The 21,587-nt window shown below is 41.9% G+C and overlaps 1 protein-coding gene across 3 annotated transcripts in view; it reads left to right on the forward strand.

The window, feature by feature from the left end:
• intu (inturned planar cell polarity protein) overlaps positions 1 to 21,587 on the forward strand; it is a 44,081-nt gene that overhangs the window by 9,946 nt on the left and 12,548 nt on the right. For all 3 annotated transcript variants that reach the window (XM_008112043.3, XM_008112044.3, XM_003221763.4), the window contains exons 2-6: positions 4,255 to 4,826; positions 9,004 to 9,089; positions 17,273 to 17,476; positions 19,556 to 19,674; positions 20,531 to 20,620. In XM_008112043.3, coding sequence (XP_008110250.2) covers positions 4,255 to 4,826; positions 9,004 to 9,089; positions 17,273 to 17,476; positions 19,556 to 19,674; positions 20,531 to 20,620 — 1,071 coding nt within the window. The remainder of the gene's footprint in view (positions 1 to 4,254; positions 4,827 to 9,003; positions 9,090 to 17,272; positions 17,477 to 19,555; positions 19,675 to 20,530; positions 20,621 to 21,587) is intronic.

The following is a 21,587-nucleotide window of genomic DNA, read 5'->3' on the forward strand; positions in this document are numbered from 1 at the left end:
AGGGCATTGTGGGCAAGAATACAGATGCTGAATTGTTTGTTTTGCTCCACAATCACACAAAGTGGAGGATTCTTCTAGATAGTGCCATTTTGCCAGGTTGTCTTTTGATCTACCAACTCCACTTCTAAGTCTGTCCAGGGACTTCCAAGTTGCCCATTCTTGTTTGCCCCTGTAGGAGGACCCTCGTGGGCGGCCATTCAGTTGGAATTTCCTGATTTTTCTACCCACAGGGATATTCTTGCTGTTGCTGGAGGAACATTAAGAGGGGTGGTGGTTCTCACGAAACTTTTCCTTGATTTAAGTCTATTGGAAGGAGGCTGATAGTTATACAGTGGGTGGTTTTCACAGTGGTTCAACTCAGTTGAGATTGAGATGCAGTAAAAAAGTTTCCACCTAAACATTAGGAAGAGCTTTCTGATGGTAGGAACCATTTGGTTATGAAATATGCTGCCTTACAGGGTGGTGGAGTCTCCTCCGAGGTTTTTAAACAGAGGCTGGGTGGCCATCTGTCCAGAGGATTTTGATTGTATGATCCTGCATAGCAGAATGGGGTTGGACTTAATGGCTCTTGGGGCCTTTTCCAACTGTAGGGTTCTGTGGCCCATGTGGTCTCTTCCAACTCCATTATTCTCTCCCTCCCTCTCTCTCTCTATCTATCTATATATATCAAGAAAACAAAATCCAAACATAGTAACAAACAAAAAACATAAAGAAAAGATATTGAACAGTATCTGCATTGAGAAAATACACAGCAATAAAGAGTTTTCTTTACAAGTAATGTCAACAAAGATACAATCATTTTACATAAAATACATTTTTTTACATAAAAAAACATAATAACATAAAGTAATGATAGATGTAATAATAAGGAATTGCTTCTTCTGGCCCTCTATTTTCTATCTTCTTAAACCCCTTCTACACTGCCATATAATCCACTTCAAAGCAGATAATCTGAATTTTATATGGCAGTGTAGAAGGGGCCTTAGATTCTTCTTGAGGTGAGCAAAAAGTATATGGAGGCATTGACTATTTTTGTCTTGCACGTTTTCGGCAGGGTGGATATGGTATCTCCTCAGAGCAGCCATTTCTTCCTCATCCTTTCTCTTGCTCACTTTCTTTTAAACCACACAGTAGTGGGTGTTCCGATTCAGTGAATCAAATTTTTCCTGCTATGCTGTCCAGAAAGAAGATAAGAGGAAGAAGAATTTGCTGTCCCTTCACACTGACTTACCCTCTTGGTCATTTTTGAATTTCCTCTTTATGTCCATCCTAAAGGCTTGTGGTAGCCAGCTGCTCAGAATACTATTTTTTACTTTCAGAAGTCCCAATGGGATGCAGCTTTACACTTCAGGAAACTTCACACCTCATAAACCGATAATGTGTTGCAGATGATGCCTGAGAATTTTTGCAGCCTTTAGGAGCTTTGTAAGGTATTAACAGTTCCAAATTGCAAACAACTGAGTTCTCAGAAGACCATTATACTTTTCTTTTTAATACTAAAGATTGTAGTAAAGTTGTCTAAACAAGAATAGATGAGAAGAAATATCTCTTATACATCAGTAATCTTTATAATTAAGTTTAATTGTTATCACTTAGTGAGGGGATATGCTTAGACTCAGTTGTTTTGTTTAACCAGAATCCTGAAGATACTGTTAATAATTTAAATTAAATCATGTTGTTCTGAGGGAATATAACTCTGAACACCTGACATTGGAGGTAAACAACTGGAGACCTGTGAGCATTTGAGAGGCACTTGTGGTAACAAAGCCACAACTTTCATTTTCTATTTGTAATATACTAGCAGTTTAATAGCCATCTGCCCAGTTTTCCTTTTTGCTCTTGTTTTTGAAAGCAGTGCCAGTATCCTTGCATCTCAAATTTTATATCTGGCTTTAACAATAGAAACAGGATTGTGTGCTCTCAAATGCCAGTGCGTCTTTATTGGCAACCTTTTGCCACTTAATTCAACAGAAGTTTGTGTTACTGACTTCGAATAAAAACACACCAGTTGTAGCAGAGTGTAATACGTTCTAGTTTTCAAAAAAACGAAATCCGATATTGTGCTTGCATCAATGCCATATCACACTATTTCAAAATTTAAAAAGTGAGTCTTTAGTGACCATGATCCACTATCAGAACTGTTTTTTATCTGACTGTTGAAAATATGCCTACTTTGTGGCCATATTGTAGCTATTAATAAAACAGTAGAGGAGGGTGCGGTTCAACTTGATATAATTGCTTAACTGTGCAGAGATCCTAATTTACACTGTCTCTGTAAAACACACTTGGCCAACAATAAAGTAGAAAATATTTTGAAATTTTAACTGCAAATTAGGAGCTAGTTGAGTGAATAATCTGCAAATAAAATTTCCCATGTTAAAGCATTAATAATAACAATTGTAGTTAGATTGGGATGAATCCTCAATTAAAAATCTTCTCTGAAGCAAAACATATAAATTTTATCTATAAACTTTTCTGTTTATAGCTTGGGGCAAATAGCAGTTTTGAAGAAAGTGGTTGTAAATTTAACAGATAAGTACTTGGGGGAAAGGTTTAAACATTTCACTTTAGTGCCACAATCATGATTTGAATTTCTCCCCAACAGCTGTTTAAAACTTTAAAAATAATTGAGAGATCCTGTGTACAGATGTCAATATCATGTTTGGCCAATATACTACATTCAACACATTTAGAAATGCTTTCTAGCAGTGAGAACAATTCAAACAAAGCTGTGGAATCACTTTATTAGGAACAGTCTTCCCTAATATGATGACCCTCCACATGGTTTGACCACAATGCTCAGCATTCCTGATCATTGACTATATTAGAAGAAGCTGAAGGGAGTTGATTAGTATTTTTGGCAAGTTTCTTTGCAGATGAGTCTCTACAAGGAAGTGTATTGTTTGACATTTCTGCTGTCCGGTATACAATAGGTGGTGCAGTGGGTTAAACTGGCAGGACTGATGACTTGAAGGTAGGGTTGCTGATCTGAAGCTTGCCAGTTTGAATCCAACCTGGGGAGAGCGCAGATCAGCTCCAGCTCCATGCAAGGACATGAAAGAAGCCTCCCACAAGGATGGTAAAAATATCAAAACATCTGGGCGTCCCCTGGCAACGTCCTTTCAGACAGACAGTTTTCTAACACCAGAAACAACTTGCAGTTTCTCAAATCACTCCTGACACACACACAAAAACACAATACACGAATAGATTTACAGTTCTGTAGTACTACACAGAAAAAAAATGGAAATGGTGGCTGATGAAAGGGAAAAAACAACATTGTCCATACACAAACAGAAAGATGCTATGTTGTATCCCATCATGGTGTTAAAATTGGAACTAGCCTGGTTAATGTCTTCTTTCATAGCTTTTCTTGCAGATACAGGGAGACTTAGAACAATTGGTGATTCAAGTGTGAATATTACCCTTTTGTCCCTACCTATCTTGATTATAAAATTATTCCCTCTCCATTGCATGCTATGAATCAACCACTACCCATATTGCACATTGAAGTTGTCATCTTGGTAATTCTGTATTTCATCTTGATTCCCTATTATGGAAAGCTGTATTGTTTCTAAATTGAATTGTTTAACAAATCCAAGAACAAGTTTAATTTAAAACAAACAGACTGTTTGCCTATTTGTGGTGTCAAAATGAGAACATTTTGGGACAAAGAACATTTGGAAAAAAGTCTTTGATGCAGCCCAGCTTTCATTTCCATGTTGTTCATAACAATATTTTTCTTGGTTGTTGTGTGTTTTCCGGGCAGTATGGCCATGTTCCAGAAGTATTCTCTCCGGACGTTTTGCCCACCTCTATGGCAAGCATCCTCAGAGGTTGTGAGGATGCCTGCCATAGAGGTGGGCAAAACGTCAGGAGAGAATACTTCTGGAGCATGGCCATACTGCCCAGAAAACACACAACAGCCCTGCGATCCCGGCCATGAAAGCCTTCGACAACACAATACTTTTCTTTCCATTTGTTGAGATTTATTCTTACTCCTTTGATCAAAAAGAGACCTTTCACTCAAACAGATATAGTTGATTATTAGACCTGGGTCTGTAAATTAATGTTAGTTTCAAATTATAGGTGCTTTTGTATTATCTGAATAGAAAGTCTGTAGAATGCTGTTTTGGGATCACCATCCCCATCCCACTTTTTACTTAATATGAACTGGTCCCAGTGGCTAGAAAAATCAAGTTGTCAGTTTTTTCCTGCTTGGACTCATTCTAATCCCAGTGTTGTCTTCTGCAGTGGCCTTGAACCCGAATGGCTGGACAGCGTGCAGAAAAATGGAGAATTGTTCTATCTAGAACTGAGTGAAGATGAAGAAGAAACTGTCCTTCCTGATAGCCCTCTCAATGTGCCTGTGGTGAATCATGTCAGGTTTCGTGAAAATGAAGTTGAAGTTATTCAGGAGAGATCTCGAAAAAACAGAAAGAGTAAATGCAGACTGGAGAAGTTCACTAAAATGTTACAAAATAAAGGCCTTTTGTTGAGACATTCTGATAAGAAGAAAACAAGTATGCAAGGTCATGCCCCTGCCTCTGGTCCAGCTTCCATATTGAAACACCATTCCACTCAGAAGATGACAGATGTAGTCCAACAACAGTACAAAGAAATCTGCATTTATATAAATCCAAAGAGGCTATCGAATGTTGAAACAGGGGAAGAACTCAAACTCTTAGAATCATTAATAGGGATTATCCATCAGTCTCCATGGAAGAAAGAAGAAAGGTATAGAGACAGTTCTAATGAAGAAAAACTTGTGGTACATGGATTAATACCAGGCAGCCCAGCAATAAAATGTGGTCATATCTTGAATGGTAAGTGCTACACTTTATGGATTTATGACAATAAGTATTGCATGATGTGATATTACCACATTATCATTCTGTGTAATTCTGTAAAAACTTTCCTTTAATATTACACTGTTCTTGCAAAACCAGTATTGCGAAAGATGAAAAAAATGGCTTCTTTTATTTCAAATGGCGGTGCTGTATTTGGCATGCACATGGCCCTGTTATAAATTGAGGAACTTGTGCAATGCTTTCTCCATATAATATTTTTTTAAATATACTTTTTATTGATAAAATATAAAAAAATAAGGAGGGGTACAGGAATAGATATAGAGCAGGGACCTATTTTTTAAACATCTTAACAGCTTCTTCCATTGTTGTGTAATACAAAAAGAGTTACTATGATGTTTTAAAAAGGAGAAGTAAAAGAGATTTTTTATCTAGTCTAAAACAAAAGAATACAAAAGCAAGTAAAGTATGTAAAACATAAAAGATAGAAAAGTATAAGTTGCGAGCAGGTTTGGGGGCCAATATTATTGATTTTGATATGACCCAAGGATAAATCAAGGGTTGTTTCATGGAGAGGGGGAAACACCAATACTGTCCCTACCATTTCCCAGCCCAGGCATTCAAAGTAGTCAGAAGTGGTGCCACAGCGAAGAGAACAGCAAAGGTTATTGAATCTTTTAGTTTCTTCTGGGATGAACTAAGCTCTTGCCTTTTGCCACACCACTCAGGGAAGTGAATGGTTCCTTTTTTTGTTGAAGGTTAAGGTAGAGTGCTCACATTGACCTGTGGATAGTCAACCCAAGTTTTATGGGGGGAAGGGGTTTGACTAAAATTTCTAGACTTCGGGACTGTATCTCCTCCTACAAACCTGCACGATCTCTTCGTTCATCGGGGAGGCTCTCCTCTTGTTCCTGCCTCTGTCACAAGCATGGTTGGTGGGGACGAGGGAGAAGGCCTTCTTTGTGGTGGCCCCCCGGCTCTGGAACTCGCTCCCCAGGGAGATTAGGCAAGCCCCCACTCTGGCAGTATTTAGGAAGAGCCTTAAAACTTGGCTCTTCCAACAGGCTTTCGGTGACTAAGTTCCCCATCTTCATTACCATTTCCTCATCTGTTGCACTTTATTACGCCCCACCTATTTATTATAGTCACATGGTCCACCCCATCCCAAGTTGCTTCCCTATTGACATTAGCACCTTTTTAACTATCTTGTTTACAATATTCACTCGTTGCACCTTAGCCAGTTCATTTTATCCTCTTTACTTGGGTGCCAAATACATGTTTTTCTGATGTTTATTATTTTTATATTTTAAAATGTTCATTTTAATTCTCGTGTTTTGTATTTTCTGATGTTATTTTATTTATTGTTTGTTTGTTTGTTTGTTTTATCTGGGCTTGGCCCCATGTAAGCCGCCCTGAGTCCCCTCGGGGAGATGGAGGCGGGGTATAAAAATAAAGTATTATTATTATAAAGTATTATAGGCTTATACATTATGAGTATATAGCGTATTTTGACAGTGAACTACTTTGTAGAAAGTTTGTGTAGGCATGAAGTAATTGGATAAAATTAGTAGTAGAGAACTAAAACTATTCTTGTTTAAGTTGGGAGTTTAAAAATTGTACTATGTTATCCTAAGCCATCAGCTGCGATTTTATGGTCCAGTCGTTTTCGCTTATATCATAATTCAGTCCTTTGGCTTTAAACTGGTAAATCCACTGCATCTATTGCCAACACTTATAAAAATATATGATTTCTTTATAAAATACTTTAAAATTATAGATGTGGAGGGAACACTGGGTACTTTTAGATCTAAATGTGGCACAAAGAAAAATGTATGTGCTATATAAAATTCATGGGTTTTATTGCAGTTGGCAGAAATAACTTATAATTAAGCCCAAATGCATCACTTTTTAGTGAAATAACTTGATCAGATTTTGCTTCTGGGACAAAAATAAAAGACATGTTACCATAGTGTTTTTGGAATAGGAGATGTTCTCCCATTTTTTTAGAACAGGAAGAAAAGTTTTAACCTCTTGATTTTAAAATGAACGCTTGAGTTTAATATTTAAAAATGGATGTGACTGTGGCATTTAACAAAACCTTATTTTTAACCTCCAAGAAACTTCTCTACCAAATTGTTCCAGATTCAAAGGTCTGGGTTTGATGCAAAGAAGATAATAAGTATACATGCATAGAGAGTAGCATCTATCTGCCACTGGTCTGGCCCGTCTGTCAAATTTTAAAACACAATGTGTTAAAAAGCCCACGCCTGATATATATACACTATGTATAATATATAATATAACATATAAACATTTCTTGGGGCTCCACCAGAAATTTTTGCTTCAAAAAGGATTCAGCTACTGAAAATTTTTCAGAACCCCTGGGTTAGTGGATCTTGTTGAGGAAAAAATGGGTTGGAATGAGGACATATGGGCAGAGAGGCACAACAGCTTTTACTAGCAGTACCAAATAGCTGGGATTCAAACATATAGCAAAATTCTTCACCTGGCACAAGAATGAATTCATCAAAGAAGTGAAAGGGGAATGCTTACATGGCACTTAGACTACAACAAAATCCACAAGCAGAGATTCTTTTTTGGGATAAACTCCAAAGCATAAAATACACATATGCAAACCTTTGAAACATCAGTAGCTTTTTCGTCAGGGCAAAGGTGTTAACAATCATACAGAAGAAAAATGGTGATGACATTAAAGTCAAGGTATTGAGAGATTTCAAGCCCCCTATTGGTATTGTGAGAGCTGGAGAGAAAGAGCCAAGTCAGATTTCTACTCCAATACTAACAAGAAAGTATTTTCTCTTCAGATCCAGCTGTAGTATCTAATATGGATAGCCAAAGTAGTTAGAAGAATCTGACAGGGCTGTCCAACCCCCCCCCCCCCCAGCGCAATGGCAAGATACATTGGTCCGTAAACTGTGGCAACCAATAGCCTAAACCCTATCGACTGAAATAAAACAATTGAATCGGTTAGATTTATCTATTTTGATTCTAAGATGCCATCATTTATAAGGCGCACTCTCATTTCAGTACCACTAACAGGAAAAAAGCTTTATTTATATATAATAGAAAGCGAGATGCTTATATGGGGGGGATGTGTATTAGAAGTGAAGAACTACATTATATTTTGACTCTTTGCTGAACAGTTGATTTAATGGGTCTGCTCTAGTTGGAATTGAACAACAGGATTTTAGTTAGTATCTGTTGGGTCATAGGAATTGCAGTTTAAAAGAATGGATGCCTGACCTTTTGGAGACAAAAAAACTAAAATATGTCTACAGACCAACTTGCTATTAGATCTTTTTTTACCAGATGAATTTTGGGGGAAATTCCCAGAAATTTGTTGAGACACTCTTCAGAATTTCATGCACTCAGAATGAAGTTCCTAGAGGCCTCCCCGTTTAGCCAAGAGTATCACCATAGATTGGCTAGATTTCCTATCCTTTCTCTACTTGGGAAAGAGGCAAGCAATCTGCAATCAAAAATTCCATTCCCATTAGGAGCAAAATATTTTTGGTGAGAAACCAAGAAATAGTAATGATGTCTGTCTATTACATATGTGTTAGCCTCCACTTGTGTAATTTGACAGTGTTGTAATGGATGGAATGGTGTGTTAAGTCGTAACTCCTGTTACGTAGGTTAGAATTATGTTTAATAGATGAGTTCAGTCATCAGTCAGGCCCTTTCTACACTGCTATATAATTCAGATTATCAAAGTAGGTAATCCACATTATCTACTTTGAAGTGGATTATATGAGTCTACACTGCCATATAATCCAGTTCAAAGCAGATGATCTGGATTTTATATGGCAGTGAAGAAGAGGCCTCAGAATTCTGTATGAACATCTGCTAAATCGGTAGGGTAAGAAATCTTTCTCTGATGGGGAAACAAGAAGATCTTTTGTACATTTTGATTGCTTTATATTAAAATTGCCAAGAAAACTTAGTCCTTTGTGGAATTATGTTTTGGCCACATTGAGTTGATTCAGTGTTTATTACTTTTCCATGATATGATGATGCTGCAGTATCAGGATGTAGGAAACTGAAACATTGGTTTAGCTTCCATACTTAGCATAAGCTTTAACAATTTTGTGGGCGAGGACCTTGAATTTGCCAATTAGGGTGGCTTGTTTGAAGAAGCATGGCCTCTTTATTCTTTGTTTTCTTCTGTTTTCAGGAGATGTCCTTGTTGCAATAAATGATGTTGATGTAAACTCTGAAAATATAGAAAGAATTTTGTCCTGTGTTCCTGGTCCTATGCAGGTATACTGCTACTTATTCTTGTAGTATATATTCTTATATTTCTTTTCCCCAAAATTGGGACTAAAATAGCTTTGTGTCTATTTTTTTTTTAGTGTTCAAAGCAAGGCTGGGAGAAGTGTGGTACTCCAGGGGTTTCCCAACAAATTAGTTTATTCAGAATAATGCGACTGACTATTTTTATTTACAAACTACCTCTTACTAGGACTAAGAAAGTATAGCTTGTTGAAACTGCTTTAATTGGAACTAAGAATTGCATCTAGCCCTTTATTTTCATCTTGCTTCCAATGCTGCTTTATTTTGGCTGTTTTAATTTTGTAAATATAATCTTATTTTTTTCATTTACTAGTCGGAATATATACTGCTGTGTTTTAAATATTTCATAATAATAGCTACTAATGTGAATTAAACATTATAGCACTGCAAAATTGATGAAATAATGACAAGTCAAACTACTTTTTCTTCGTGTACTCTGTGAATGCACACTAATGGAGAGACTGCGCCTGCGCAGGTTCCAACGGAAACTCTTCCCAAGCTAAAGTTTAAATTTTGGCGGTAGCCACGCCCCCCGTCCCCAGAGGGCATATAAGGCGGCCCTGGGCGCCCGCTCTCCAGTTCCTTTTTTTCCGCCGCAAGGTTCACTTCGGATTCTCATGTCTACTACTCGCTTCAAACGCTGCACTCAGTGTGCCGCTAAAATTCCTGACTCCGACGGCCACGCCAAGTGCCTCTTCTGCCTGGGAGAGGCCCATGTCGTCGGTACCTGCCGTTTTTGCCTAGCCCTAACGGCTCAGGCAAGGAAAAATAGAGCCGCGAGACTCAGAGCAGCGCTCTACGAGAAGTCGCTCGCCCCTGAGCCCACTCCGTCGACATCGGGCACGTCGTCGACGTCGAACCTGAGACCGATGTCGGCACCGGCTGCTAAGGCCTCTTCAGTTTCGTCGAGGGCGTCTAGGGCCTCCAAAACAGCTAAGCCCGTCAAACCGCCGTGCACGCTCACCACGGTCACCATGTCGACTCGTTCGGGCAGACTTGGCCCCTCCTCGACGTCGAGCTCGGTGGCCTCTGTGTCTTCGATTCGATCCCACCTTGGGTCTCCTCCGTCAACCTCCGCGATGAAAATTGCCTTTAAGAGAGCCCACGAGGAAGCTCGTCGGACCCAGTCCGATTCGGCAATGGTCCCTCCGACGCCGGGAAAATCTCTGAGGGTTCCTTCTAAACAGCCGCCTGCTAAAAAGAGAGCGACCCAGCGCTCCTCTTCTTCTGCCTCTTCTAAAAAAGACGTCCCTTCTTCTTCGGCGACTTCTTCTAGGAGATCCTCTCCGATCGCTCCTGCACAGCGGCCTCGTCAACCCTCTCCTCGAGTTCTGTCTGATGGCGAACTTCAGGATTCACCCCACCACTCCACCCAAACAGTGGTCAGGGTGCCATCGCCTCGACCTGCTGCCGTGCATCACCCATCACGCCAGCAGCTTTTTCCCCCGACCTCGACACCGGAACGGGGTAGACAAACCACCCGCTTGGCTCGAGCTGCCCAAGCTTCGGCCTCCAAAGAAACTCGGGCTCAGATGGCTCCTGCTCTTGAGGCCTTGCCTCCCCAGAGACTGTGCTTTCATCTCCCCCTCAGTCCCCCCAAGGGGCTGAGGACGATGAGATCGATATCGATCGCCCTGACTCCGCTCTCTCAGCCTCGGTGGTGTCTCTCGGCCTCGACCTCTCTCCTCCTCACGATGCATACGAGGTGGATCCTCCCTCACCCACAGACAATATTTGGGCCTTTTCGGACCAAATGGTGAGAATGGCCGATGCTCTAGGTCTAGAGATCAAGCAAACTTCTAAGGCGGTGTCTGATCCGGTTTTCAAGCGGGTCCAAGCCCAAGCCCCCCCGGCCACGCTGCTTTCGTTCTTACCTTACCTTCTGGACGTCATCCAGGCATCCTGGAAAACTCCTTCCTCGATCCCTCCTACCTCAAAAAGGATCGAATCCTGGTACCGCACCGATGACGATGCCTTAGAGTGGCTAAAACACCATCCCGACCCGAATTCTATGGTCGTTAAAGCTTCACAGACCTCCGGTCGTGAGTCTAATACTCCTGCGGATAGAGAGGGCAAAAGGTTTGACGCGGTGGGCCGAAAGCTCTATTCTGGGGCCCTTCTACTTTGCAGAATGGCGAACTATGGGGCCTGTATGGGTGCATACCAGCAAATCCTTTGGGAGAAAGCTCAACCCTTCTTCTCAAAGCTGTCTGACGAGGACCGTTCGGTGTTGTCTACTCTTCAGCAAGAGGCTGACTCCCTAGCCCATCATCAAATTCAGATGGCGAAACATACAGGCGACACGGCCGGTAAGATGATCGCCCACGCCATTGCCATCCGCCGTCACGCCTGGCTGAGATCGTCGGGCCTGTCTTCTTCCTCCAGACAAGTTATTGAAGACCTTCCGTTCGACGCCTTGGGTCTCTTTAATTCCGGCACCGACGATAAACTCAAAACTAACCACAATTTTAAGGTCCTGGCTACCAAATGTGGAGACCAGCCTCAAACTCACCGTACCAAATGGTTTCCTCAACGCTTTCGTCGATTTCCGCCTCCTTCTTACCGACACCAGCCCTTCAGGTGTCCCTCGGTTTCGAATAACCAGAACCGTCAACAACCTCGCCGGCCTGCTCATCCTCAGAAGCAGCACGGCCGTACTACTCCTACCTCCGGCCAGCCTCATCGGCGCTCGTGACGCCATTTCTCCTTGTCGGGTCTCTACCTCCGGTATCGATGCAAGACCCACTCCTCCGCAGCCCTCCCCTCTGCTACATCAACATCACGGCCTCTTTTCAGATCGCCTGGCTCCTTTCTTCCATCAGTGGGAGTCTATTACTTCGGATGCCTGGGTTCTCCGAATTGTTCGAGACGGTTATGCCTTGGAGTTCGAAGAGCTCCCGCCCACAGGGCAAATCCTCTTATCCAACCCTTCTCAGGAAATTCTCGCCGAAATCGACACCCTCCTCACCAAAGGGGCTATTCGGCCTTCTCCATCAGTACAGGACCCTCAAAACTTCTTCTCCAGGTATTTCACGGTCCTGAAGAGGGGAGGGGGGCTCCGCCCCATTTTGGACTTGCGCGTGCTCAATACGTTCATACGCCCTACAAAATTCAGAATGGTATCCATCGCTTCCATCCTTCCCATGCTTCAGCGCGGAGACTACTTCGTCTCCATAGATTTACGAGACGCTTATTTCCACGTGGCGATTCGAAAAAGCCACAGGCACTTCCTTTGCTTCAAAGTCCTCGACCAGACCTACCAGTTCACCGTTTTACCCTTCGGCCTCGTCACAGCCCCAAGAGTTTTCACCAAAGTTGTCGCTGTCGTGGCTGCCCACCTCAGACTCCAAGGGATCACAATTTTTCCGTATCTGGACGATTGGCTTCTGGTCGGGCCCGACCCTGTCCTCCTCCGTCGCCACGTCGACGTTACCCTCACTCTTCTCGACTCTCTCGGTCTCCAGTTAAATCTCGACAAATCTCACCTTATTCCTTCGAACAAGATCCGCTTCATCGGCGCCCTGTTCGACTCACTGTCTCAAACTGTCTCCCTCCCGCTCGACAGGTTTCTCGCCCTTCGGCATCAAATCTCCCTCTGCGAAACCAACCGGAGAGTTCGAGCCCGGTCCATCCAAGTACTCCTGGGCCACATGGCCTCCACAGTCCTCACGACCCCGTTTGCCAGGCTCCATCTTCGCACCCTGCAGCGTTGGTTTATAGACGTCTTCAAACCATCCCGCCACCCCAACTCGAGGTTTCTCTCCATCCCGCTCCATGTTCGTCGCTCGCTCCGCTGGTGGAAGTCCCTCTCCAACGTTTGCAAGGGCCTCCCGTTTCACCAGCCTTCTCCTTCGGTCACCGTGACCACGGACTCCTCCAATTACGGCTGGGGAGCCCACCTGGGCAGTCTCACCATACAAGGTCTTTGGTCTCCTTCCGAAAGGACCAATCACATAAACTTTCTCGAACTCCTCGCTATCCTCAAAGCTCTGAAAGCCTTCTCCCGCCTGATCTCCCAGAAGTCTGTCCTCGTTCAATCAGACAACACAGTGGCAGTCTTCTACATCAACAAACAGGGTGGCACGGGTTCGAGGAAGCTGATGCTCCTTTCCTCTCAGCTGTGGTCCTGGTGCATAAGCCACAACGTACAGATCCTGGCAGTCCATCTTCCCGGGATCCAAAACGACTTGGCGGACGCCCTCAGCAGGATGACGAGTTCCTCCCACGAGTGGATGCTCGATCCCGAGACTCTTCTTCTCTCTTCCGAAAGTGGGGATTCCCCACTCTGGACCTCTTTGCCTCTCCCCAGAACGCGCAACTACCTCGGTACGGCGCGAGACTTCCTCCGGCCTCCTTTCCGGGCTGTCTGGGAGACGCTTTCCTTCTAGACTGGTCGTCGGAACCGATCTACCTCTTTCCGCCGTTCCCCCTGATACCGAGGGTCCTCCAGAGACTCCGGTCGATTTCGACATCGGCGATCCTGATAACACCAGCTTGGCCTCGACAGCCTTGGTATCCGGCTCTTCTCCACCTCTCCAAAATGAACTTTCTCACTCTACCTCTTCTGCCACACCTCTTATCCAGAGAAAACGGTCAGATCCTGCACCCGGATCTCCCCTCTCTACATCTCACTGCATGGAGAATTCTCGCCTAACCTCCCTCCCGCAAAACCTGCAGGAGATCCTCCTGGCGGCCCACAAGCCGGCTACAACCAGGTCATACACTTATAAAATCTCCCGCTTCCGTGCTTTTCTCCGGTCTCGGGACATTGCCGTTTTTCCAACCTCGGTACCAATAGTCTTGGACTTTCTTATGACTCTTGCAGATCAGGAGCTTTCGCTTTCCTCTATGAAGTCTTATCTGGCTGCTCTTTCCTGGTGTTTCCAGCAACATGGTAAACCGTCTTTATTCTCTGACCATCTTGTGAAAACCTTCTTAAAAGGGTACAACAACATCCGTCCGCCCTCCCAGCCACCTACGCCGGGCTGGAACCTCGAGCTCGTGCTCTCCCAGCTGACTTCCTCTCCTTTCGAGCCTCTAGCATCTACCGACCTGCACCTACTTTCTTGGGAAGTAGTTTTCCTGGTGGCCATAACTTCGGCTCGCAGACCCTCGGAGCTGGCGGCCCTTAGGGTTGATGAACCTTATCTTCGCTTTCATCACGACCGAGCCGTTCTCCGCCCGGACATCACCTTCCTCCCCAAGGTGGTCTCGGCTTTTCACCTTAACCAGGACATTGTTCTCCCCGCTTTCTTTCCGAACCCCTCGTCTCCTCTGGAACGGAGGCTGCATCTCCTCGACGTCCGTAGGGCTCTTCTCTTCTATCGAGACCGCACCAAGGACATTCGTAAGACTCAGAGACTCTTTATAGCCCATGCCCCAGATAAGCTGGGTAATCCTATTTCTTCGCAAAGGTTATCTCACTGGATTGCTCAGGCCATTGAACTTGCCTACGAACTGGCTAAACATCCACCTCCCTCGTCCGTTCGCCCGCGTTCGACGAGAGGCCTTTCCACATCAACTGCCTTTTTGAGGGGCATCCTGCTGGACTCTATTTGTAAGGCGGCGATCTGGTCTAACCCCCTTACTTTTGTCTCTCACTATAGAATAGACCAAAAAGCCTTAAAAGACTCAGCCTTTGCTAGATCGGTTTTGTCCTCCTGTTTGTCCTGAGGAATTTATCCTCAATACTTACCTACCACTCGGCCCCCTGGAGGGTCCCTCCTCAATGGTTCTTTCTTATCAGATGTCCCCGTGTTTGGTCATCTCGTTGTGCCTTATCTATGTTCTAATTTGCACTGTTTTCCTGAACCATTGTGCCTTATGTACTTCTCCTTCTCTCCCCTTCGGAGATAATGCACAGTACTTGTTTTTTCCTCATGTTTGAAATTGTTTATTTGGTGTCCTACCAAGTTCCTCTCTTGGCATGATGCTTGTGTTACTATACGGGTCCTTCGGGCCATGTTATTTATGTTTAATAAAGATGTGTTTGGACATCAACTTGTGATTAAGGTTTGCCTTGTCCCACCATCCGGGACCTAAGCGTGCTAGTCTCCATTAGTGTGCATTCACAGAGTACACGAAGAAAAAGGACAGGTTGCTTACCTGTAACCATGTTTCTTCGAGTGTACTCTGTGAATTCACACAAGCCCGCCCTTCCTTCCCCTCTGGCAAACCCTCTTCCTTTCTCGTTGCCTTAGCGGCGCAGGAACTGGAGAGCGGGCGCCCAGGGCCGCCTTATATGCCCTCTGGGGACGGGGGGCGTGGCTACCGCCAAAATTTAAACTTTAGCTTGGGAAGAGTTTCCGTTGGAACCTGCGCAGGCGCAGTCTCTCCATTAGTGTGAATTCACAGAGTACACTCGAAGAAACATGGTTACAGGTAAGCAACCTGTCCTTCTCATATACGTTTTCTAATTTCTGTATTAAATTTCACTTATTTTTAATGTATTAAACACCCAAGCTGTCAGAATCCAGATTCCTAGATGTAAACTTCTGGAGAATTTTAAGTTGAATGGTTTGAAATAATAATAATAATAACAACTACATTTTTGTACCCTGCTTCCATCTCCCCGAAGGGACACGGGGTGACTTACATATAGCACATAGTGCTTAAAAAAACGCATAAAATACACACACAGTACAATACAAAATCAAACCAATAACATATAAAAACAACAATTTAAAACTCAGAACAGTGCCCAATAACCTATGGTGACAACTGTCATAAAACATGGCCAAACTGTAAACAAGAAAAAGGGAATGGAATAGTGCAGGTTGTACCTAAGTAACAAAGGCATGAGATGAAAGTGAAGGATTGTATCGTTAAATGGAGAGATTTGCTGAGATGGGTCAGCAAGAAAAATGATCATTTTGATCCAGCAGCTGCATTGCTTATGTATGTACAACTTCAGTCCAAGTAAATGCTGCTGCACTCTATTCAATATCAGAACACGGCCTAGAGTTGGAGTATTAAATATATTAAAAGTGACTATATATGTAGTATATTAGATACTGTTTCAGGAATATATTAATGTGCCAAACTGTTGGTCTGACTGTACTAAATCAGACTGTTGGTCCCTCTGATTCTGTGGTGCCCACACCAGAAGTGGGCAGAGTGTGTTTCCCAAATCCCACTTTTGTGGCTTCTAAAGCCCTCTCCTCCCATCTTCATACTGATTTTTTTTTAAAAGTAGCTTTCCCCCTAAGAACCATACACAAAATCTATGTAATGCATGGAAACATGCGAAACTATCCTCACCTACTCATGTCACCAGATCTCTCACTACCTTCAAACACTTCTATTTTCTTCCATTGTTTCTCTCAAAAATGGTGAAAGGGGGTGAAACCATATCACTTCCAGTTGCCATTTTGAGAAGAACCATATCAGAGTGTTTGTTTGGGATAGAGCTGTGGGACTTCCATTGGGAAATTGGCCCCTGCACTTCCACACATGCGCTTGCCCATCTCTAGTCTAGATATGTGCTGATTACCAGGTTGGAATAAAAGAGGAAAAAGAAGGAGAATGAAAGAATGGGTTAAGATGGCAACCAGAGTGTGCTATGTCTTCCAAGTAGAAAGATTGAAGACGGTTAGTTTAAAGCATTTACTGGAACCACTAGCTATGAGTATACTGGGCTAGCTCAGAGGTTATGATAAACAGTAGTGTTCATGATGTTCTCATTTGTCTAATCCTCCCAGTGCAATTACAAGATGGATATCAGAATATTTTAGTTCTGTTTTGGATTAACCATAGCTTGCTGTTTCATCAGATTTGATAAACTACAATTAATATTAAATATGGTTTGTTGAGAAATGCAAGTTTCATAACCTGTGGTTTGAAATGTATTTATCTCAAACTGAATAAGAGTTCATGATTAAGGTGCAATGCTACGTTGTGGCAAATTAAAAATAGAAGTGAAAGATTCCTTTTTTTCTGAGCTCTGCCAAAAGATAGGAAAAAGAACAGTAAACAAATATGTTTGCTGTGTTTTCTAGTGATGTTGAAATCAGCACTTAACATCTTCTTTCATATTGGATTAATTTTTTCAGTGTTGATAACATGCATGTATTGTCCACTGAAACCTTTCTTCTGGCTGACTACGAACCAAAAATAATTAGGCTTTCAGTTATGAAATTTTTTTTCAATAGGTAAAACTGACATTTGAAACATCAGTCTTTGAACCACCTGGAACATCCCAACATAGCTGTAGGCAGGTAGAATCTTCCATGAGTAACCTGCTGAAAGTATTGTGGAAAGATCAAAGCACTGATCCTCAGTTCTCTATCCAAAGTATACCACATATTATTATGTATCTGTCACTTAAATTGGATTCTGATACATCAAAGGATGAGGTAAGTAAATCTAAAATAAATACCTTAATTAGGAAACTGTTACTAATCATTATTTGGAATTAGTAGACACATAGAGTAAAGAAACTATCTAGTTTTTACTAATATTTTTGAAAATATATTTTAGTACATATAGGTATTTATTTAAAGAGCTTAAATGCTGTTAATATTGTTTTTAGTTTTAAATAAGTAGTTCAAGCTGTTGCTGCCACATGTTGTAGTTGTGCTTAATTCACTTTGACATTATATGTGCCTTAACTGAATAAGTGCTGCCAGTAGAAACAGTATTTTAGTGCACATCTAAAATAGAAACTCTGGAGACCTTGTTGGCTTCATAAACACTTTCAAGTACATACATTCTAAAGTTTTCATAAAATAGCCCTGCTCTAATGGGATGAATTTGCATAGTGGTTACACTTCCTTGTTTACCACAGACCAGCAGACTATTATCTCCTTTCACTGTGAAAACCTCATTCTTTAAGAAAGCATCTTTTGTTAGAGCCTAGTTCTTGGAGTCTTTTAGCCGCTCAACTCTGTGTTAAGAATTCTGTTCAGCTCTTTCCTAGCGCCAAGGCTCTGCTGATTGGAAGAAATGCTGTTCTGCATAGTTCATTACACCAGACATGAAGATAGCCGAAATAAAAACACAATTTATTGGCTGTCAAACTTGTTCATGGAGAAGTATTTTGTCCAGAAACCTCTGTTTTTACAGCTGCAGTTTCTTTTCACTTACTATATTCATTATTCTTGGTCTTCACATTCACTAAACTCAGTGACTTCTCTCAGTTTGCTTTGATAAACATAAGACCTTCCCAACACATTAAGGTTGTGTTAGGTTCCTGGCCCCAACACTAGGATCTAGTTTATTTTTCTTTCCCTGAGAAAGTGTATAGATGCTTCACAAGTGAGCATTGTTAAGATTCATTGTTTATAAAAACTCCATTTCATGGAGTGTTGTAATTAGGAAAATCTCTTCTTCCCCTTGATGTGACAGATTGATGCATGGAATCCTTGTTAGCTGGATGTCTTAGAAACAAATAATTAAACTGGGTAGAGACAGCACAGCCCTGCCAGTTCCACTCAACAATGAGATTCAAAGTTCTTTTTAATGTATTTGAAAAGAAAATTTTCCTAACCAATTTTGGCACTGCTTGTATAGAAAAAGAGAGACAAGGTTCAGGACATACTTACGCTGCTTATTTACAAGTGATGGATTCAATCTGCAATCCTAAACAGACTTTTTCTAAATCCATTCAACATACTAAATCCCAAGTAATTGTGCACTGATTTGCATTGCATATCAGAAATGTCCTGATCTTGAATTTTAGTTTGCAGTTTTATATAAATTATTTTTCTTCTGAAGTGTGTTTGCATTCTGATCTGTGTTTGCGGGACCTGAGCAGGGTAGTTGATGACTCGCTCTTAGAGATCAATCTCATCTGTAATGTTATCTCTGTCTTTTCCTTCTGCTTTCCACTTTATTGTCTTTTCCAGTGAGTTACATCATCTCATTGATATGTCCAGAGTCCAACAGCCTTGGTTTAGTCATCTTCGTTTCTAGTCAGAGTTTAGGCTTGATTTGCTCTAGGCTTGATTTTTATCACTCCATGGCATCCAAATAACTCATCGTCAGCACCCCATTTCAAATGCATTGATTTTCATACTGTTAGCTTTATTCACTGTCCAGCATTCACAAGTATGGTTAGAAATCAGAAATACTATGGCCTGAATAACAAAGCTCATACAAATTCTGAAAAGCCCAATGGGACAGGACTGTAGCCAACAATTGAGGAAACTCAGTGCAGATGCACTGAGAATATGCTGTAGACCCATGATGTCATGGGTAAAAGTATGTTATTTTAATGATATCTCTATGTGAATTTTCATGGGAAGTAGGAGGTGGGAAGTATGTAAAGGAATACATTAGATATGGAGCTACCTATTATATTTTTCCTTTATACATATTTTAAGGGCATTGTGTCATTTTATCTGTTAAGTTGCTAACAATGAACCTTTCATGACCTCAATATAAGAAAGTCTTCAGTCATTTTTTAATTGATACCCTAACTGGCATTTTGACAGCAAGAAATCCTTTACCAATACCCCATATCGGAAGCCTCCCAAAAACTGAAAAGTGTAAGAGGCATATTTCTCACGCTGTGCGATATATTGGAAAATATGACAGGAACTCATATTATTAGGTAAGAATTGCCTTTACTTTTCTGACTTTTTATATTTATGTACAGTATTTAAAATATTTCTATATTGCTACCCAATTTGATAGACAAATTAAAGCAATTAAAACAGTGCAAAGATAAAGAATATTTTAAAATGGATTAAACGGGCTTTAAAGGCTTTGAAAAGCAACATTAAAATAGCCTTAAAATACAGTTTTAAAACACTTTAAATTAGGCAATTTCAAGCACTGAAAGCCATGTAGAAATCGGACAATTTCAAGCACTGAAAGCCATGCAGAACAGTACTAGGGCCAGACACACTTTTAGGTTCAAAACACAGAATTGGCTGTCTAAATATGCAATCTATTTTGATTGGCAAAAAATTTACTGTATATACTCATGTATAAGTTGAAAACAGTTTTGGGGGTCAAAAATTATGGATTTTGACATGACCTGTAGTCCCACAGAGAGAGTGAAGCACCAATGTCGTCTAAGGGGGCAAATGCCCCTGGCTGCCACCGGCATTTCCGTACCCAGGAATTCAAAAAGGCCAGAAGCAATGTCATGACATTAGAGGAGGTTAGTGCCTTTTTTGAGTTCTCACGGAATGGACTCACTTTGTGCCTTTTGTCGCTTAGAGAAGAGAATGGTTCCTTTTTTGATAAAGAGTCCTTACACTGACCCTTGGATAAGTCAACTCAGGTTTTGGGCGTTGAATTTTTGACTAAAATTTCTAAACTTGTACATGAATGTATAGGGTAATTCATGGAAAGGGTACTCAAAATCATATATTTCTGTGTTACTTTTTCATAATGTATTATATAGTCTTGCATATATAGTCATAATATAGTCATAATACATTACAATCTTATTTAAATAGTTCTTCCATGTTTTTATGTGGGAAACTGATCCATGTGGCTTACTGGAAGGAATCTGACAACCTTCTTGTCATTGGTCTCCCAGCTGAAAGGTATGTTTACAAGATGGGTTTTCTTCTTTTCCTCTTAAAGTTACATACTGGATCCACTCCACCAGCATCCTAAATTATGGTCTACAAAATTACCCATATTTACTCAAGTCTAATGCACCTTCAAATCTTAACGCACACCTCAATTTTCAATTCCCTGAAACAAAAAAAAAGTATTTGCAGGTAAATGTCATGCACAGGAAAAAAAAAACTGCATCCATTGTCATTTGGCCAAAAAAGGTGTGCATTATAGTGGCTGCATGCTTGTAATTCCTTCTTTAAAAACAAAAGTGTTAGAACACCTAAGCTTTCAGCAGTGGAAAAGAAAACCTTGTGTTGCATCTATGCTGTAGAATGAATCCACTTTAACTGCACTGGCTCAATTCTGTAGGGTCATGTGGGCTGTAGTTTGGGATCATGGGGTCTGGCAAAGAATGCTGTGTCTCACCAAACTACAACTTCCAGCATTGCATATTCTAATATTTGATAGCTTTAGTATACTCAGGAATTGAAGTTTTGTCTCTTTTGTAATAAGTCTATACCTTTTTGTGCATTCTCCTATACAGTAGAGTCTCAGTTATCCGAGATAATGGGGCGGGCCCAATCCCAGATAACCAAACTCCTTGGATTGCCGGGAGGCCCTATTATCTCTCCTGGCAATCCGCTTTAGGGAAGCACCCGTGAGTGCTGCTGCCTAGCAACACGGGCACTTCCCAAGCGGCAAGTGGTCTCCGAGGGACGGGCCTCTGTCCCTCGGCGACAACTCGGCCCAGGGAAGCGCCCGTGAGTGCTGCTGCCTAGCAACACTCACAGGCGCTTCCCAAGCGGCGAGTGGTCACCGAGGGACGGGCCTCCGTCCCTTGGCGACCACTCAGCCCAGGGAAGGGCCCATGAGTGCTGCTGCCTAGCAACACTCACGGGCGCTTCTCAAGTGGCGAGTGGTTGCTGAGGGACAGGGCTCCGTCCCTCG

The sequence above is a fragment of the Anolis carolinensis genome, chromosome 5, assembly GCF_035594765.1.
Source record: "Anolis carolinensis isolate JA03-04 chromosome 5, rAnoCar3.1.pri, whole genome shotgun sequence".
NCBI classification, from domain to species: domain Eukaryota; kingdom Metazoa; phylum Chordata; class Lepidosauria; order Squamata; family Dactyloidae; genus Anolis; species Anolis carolinensis.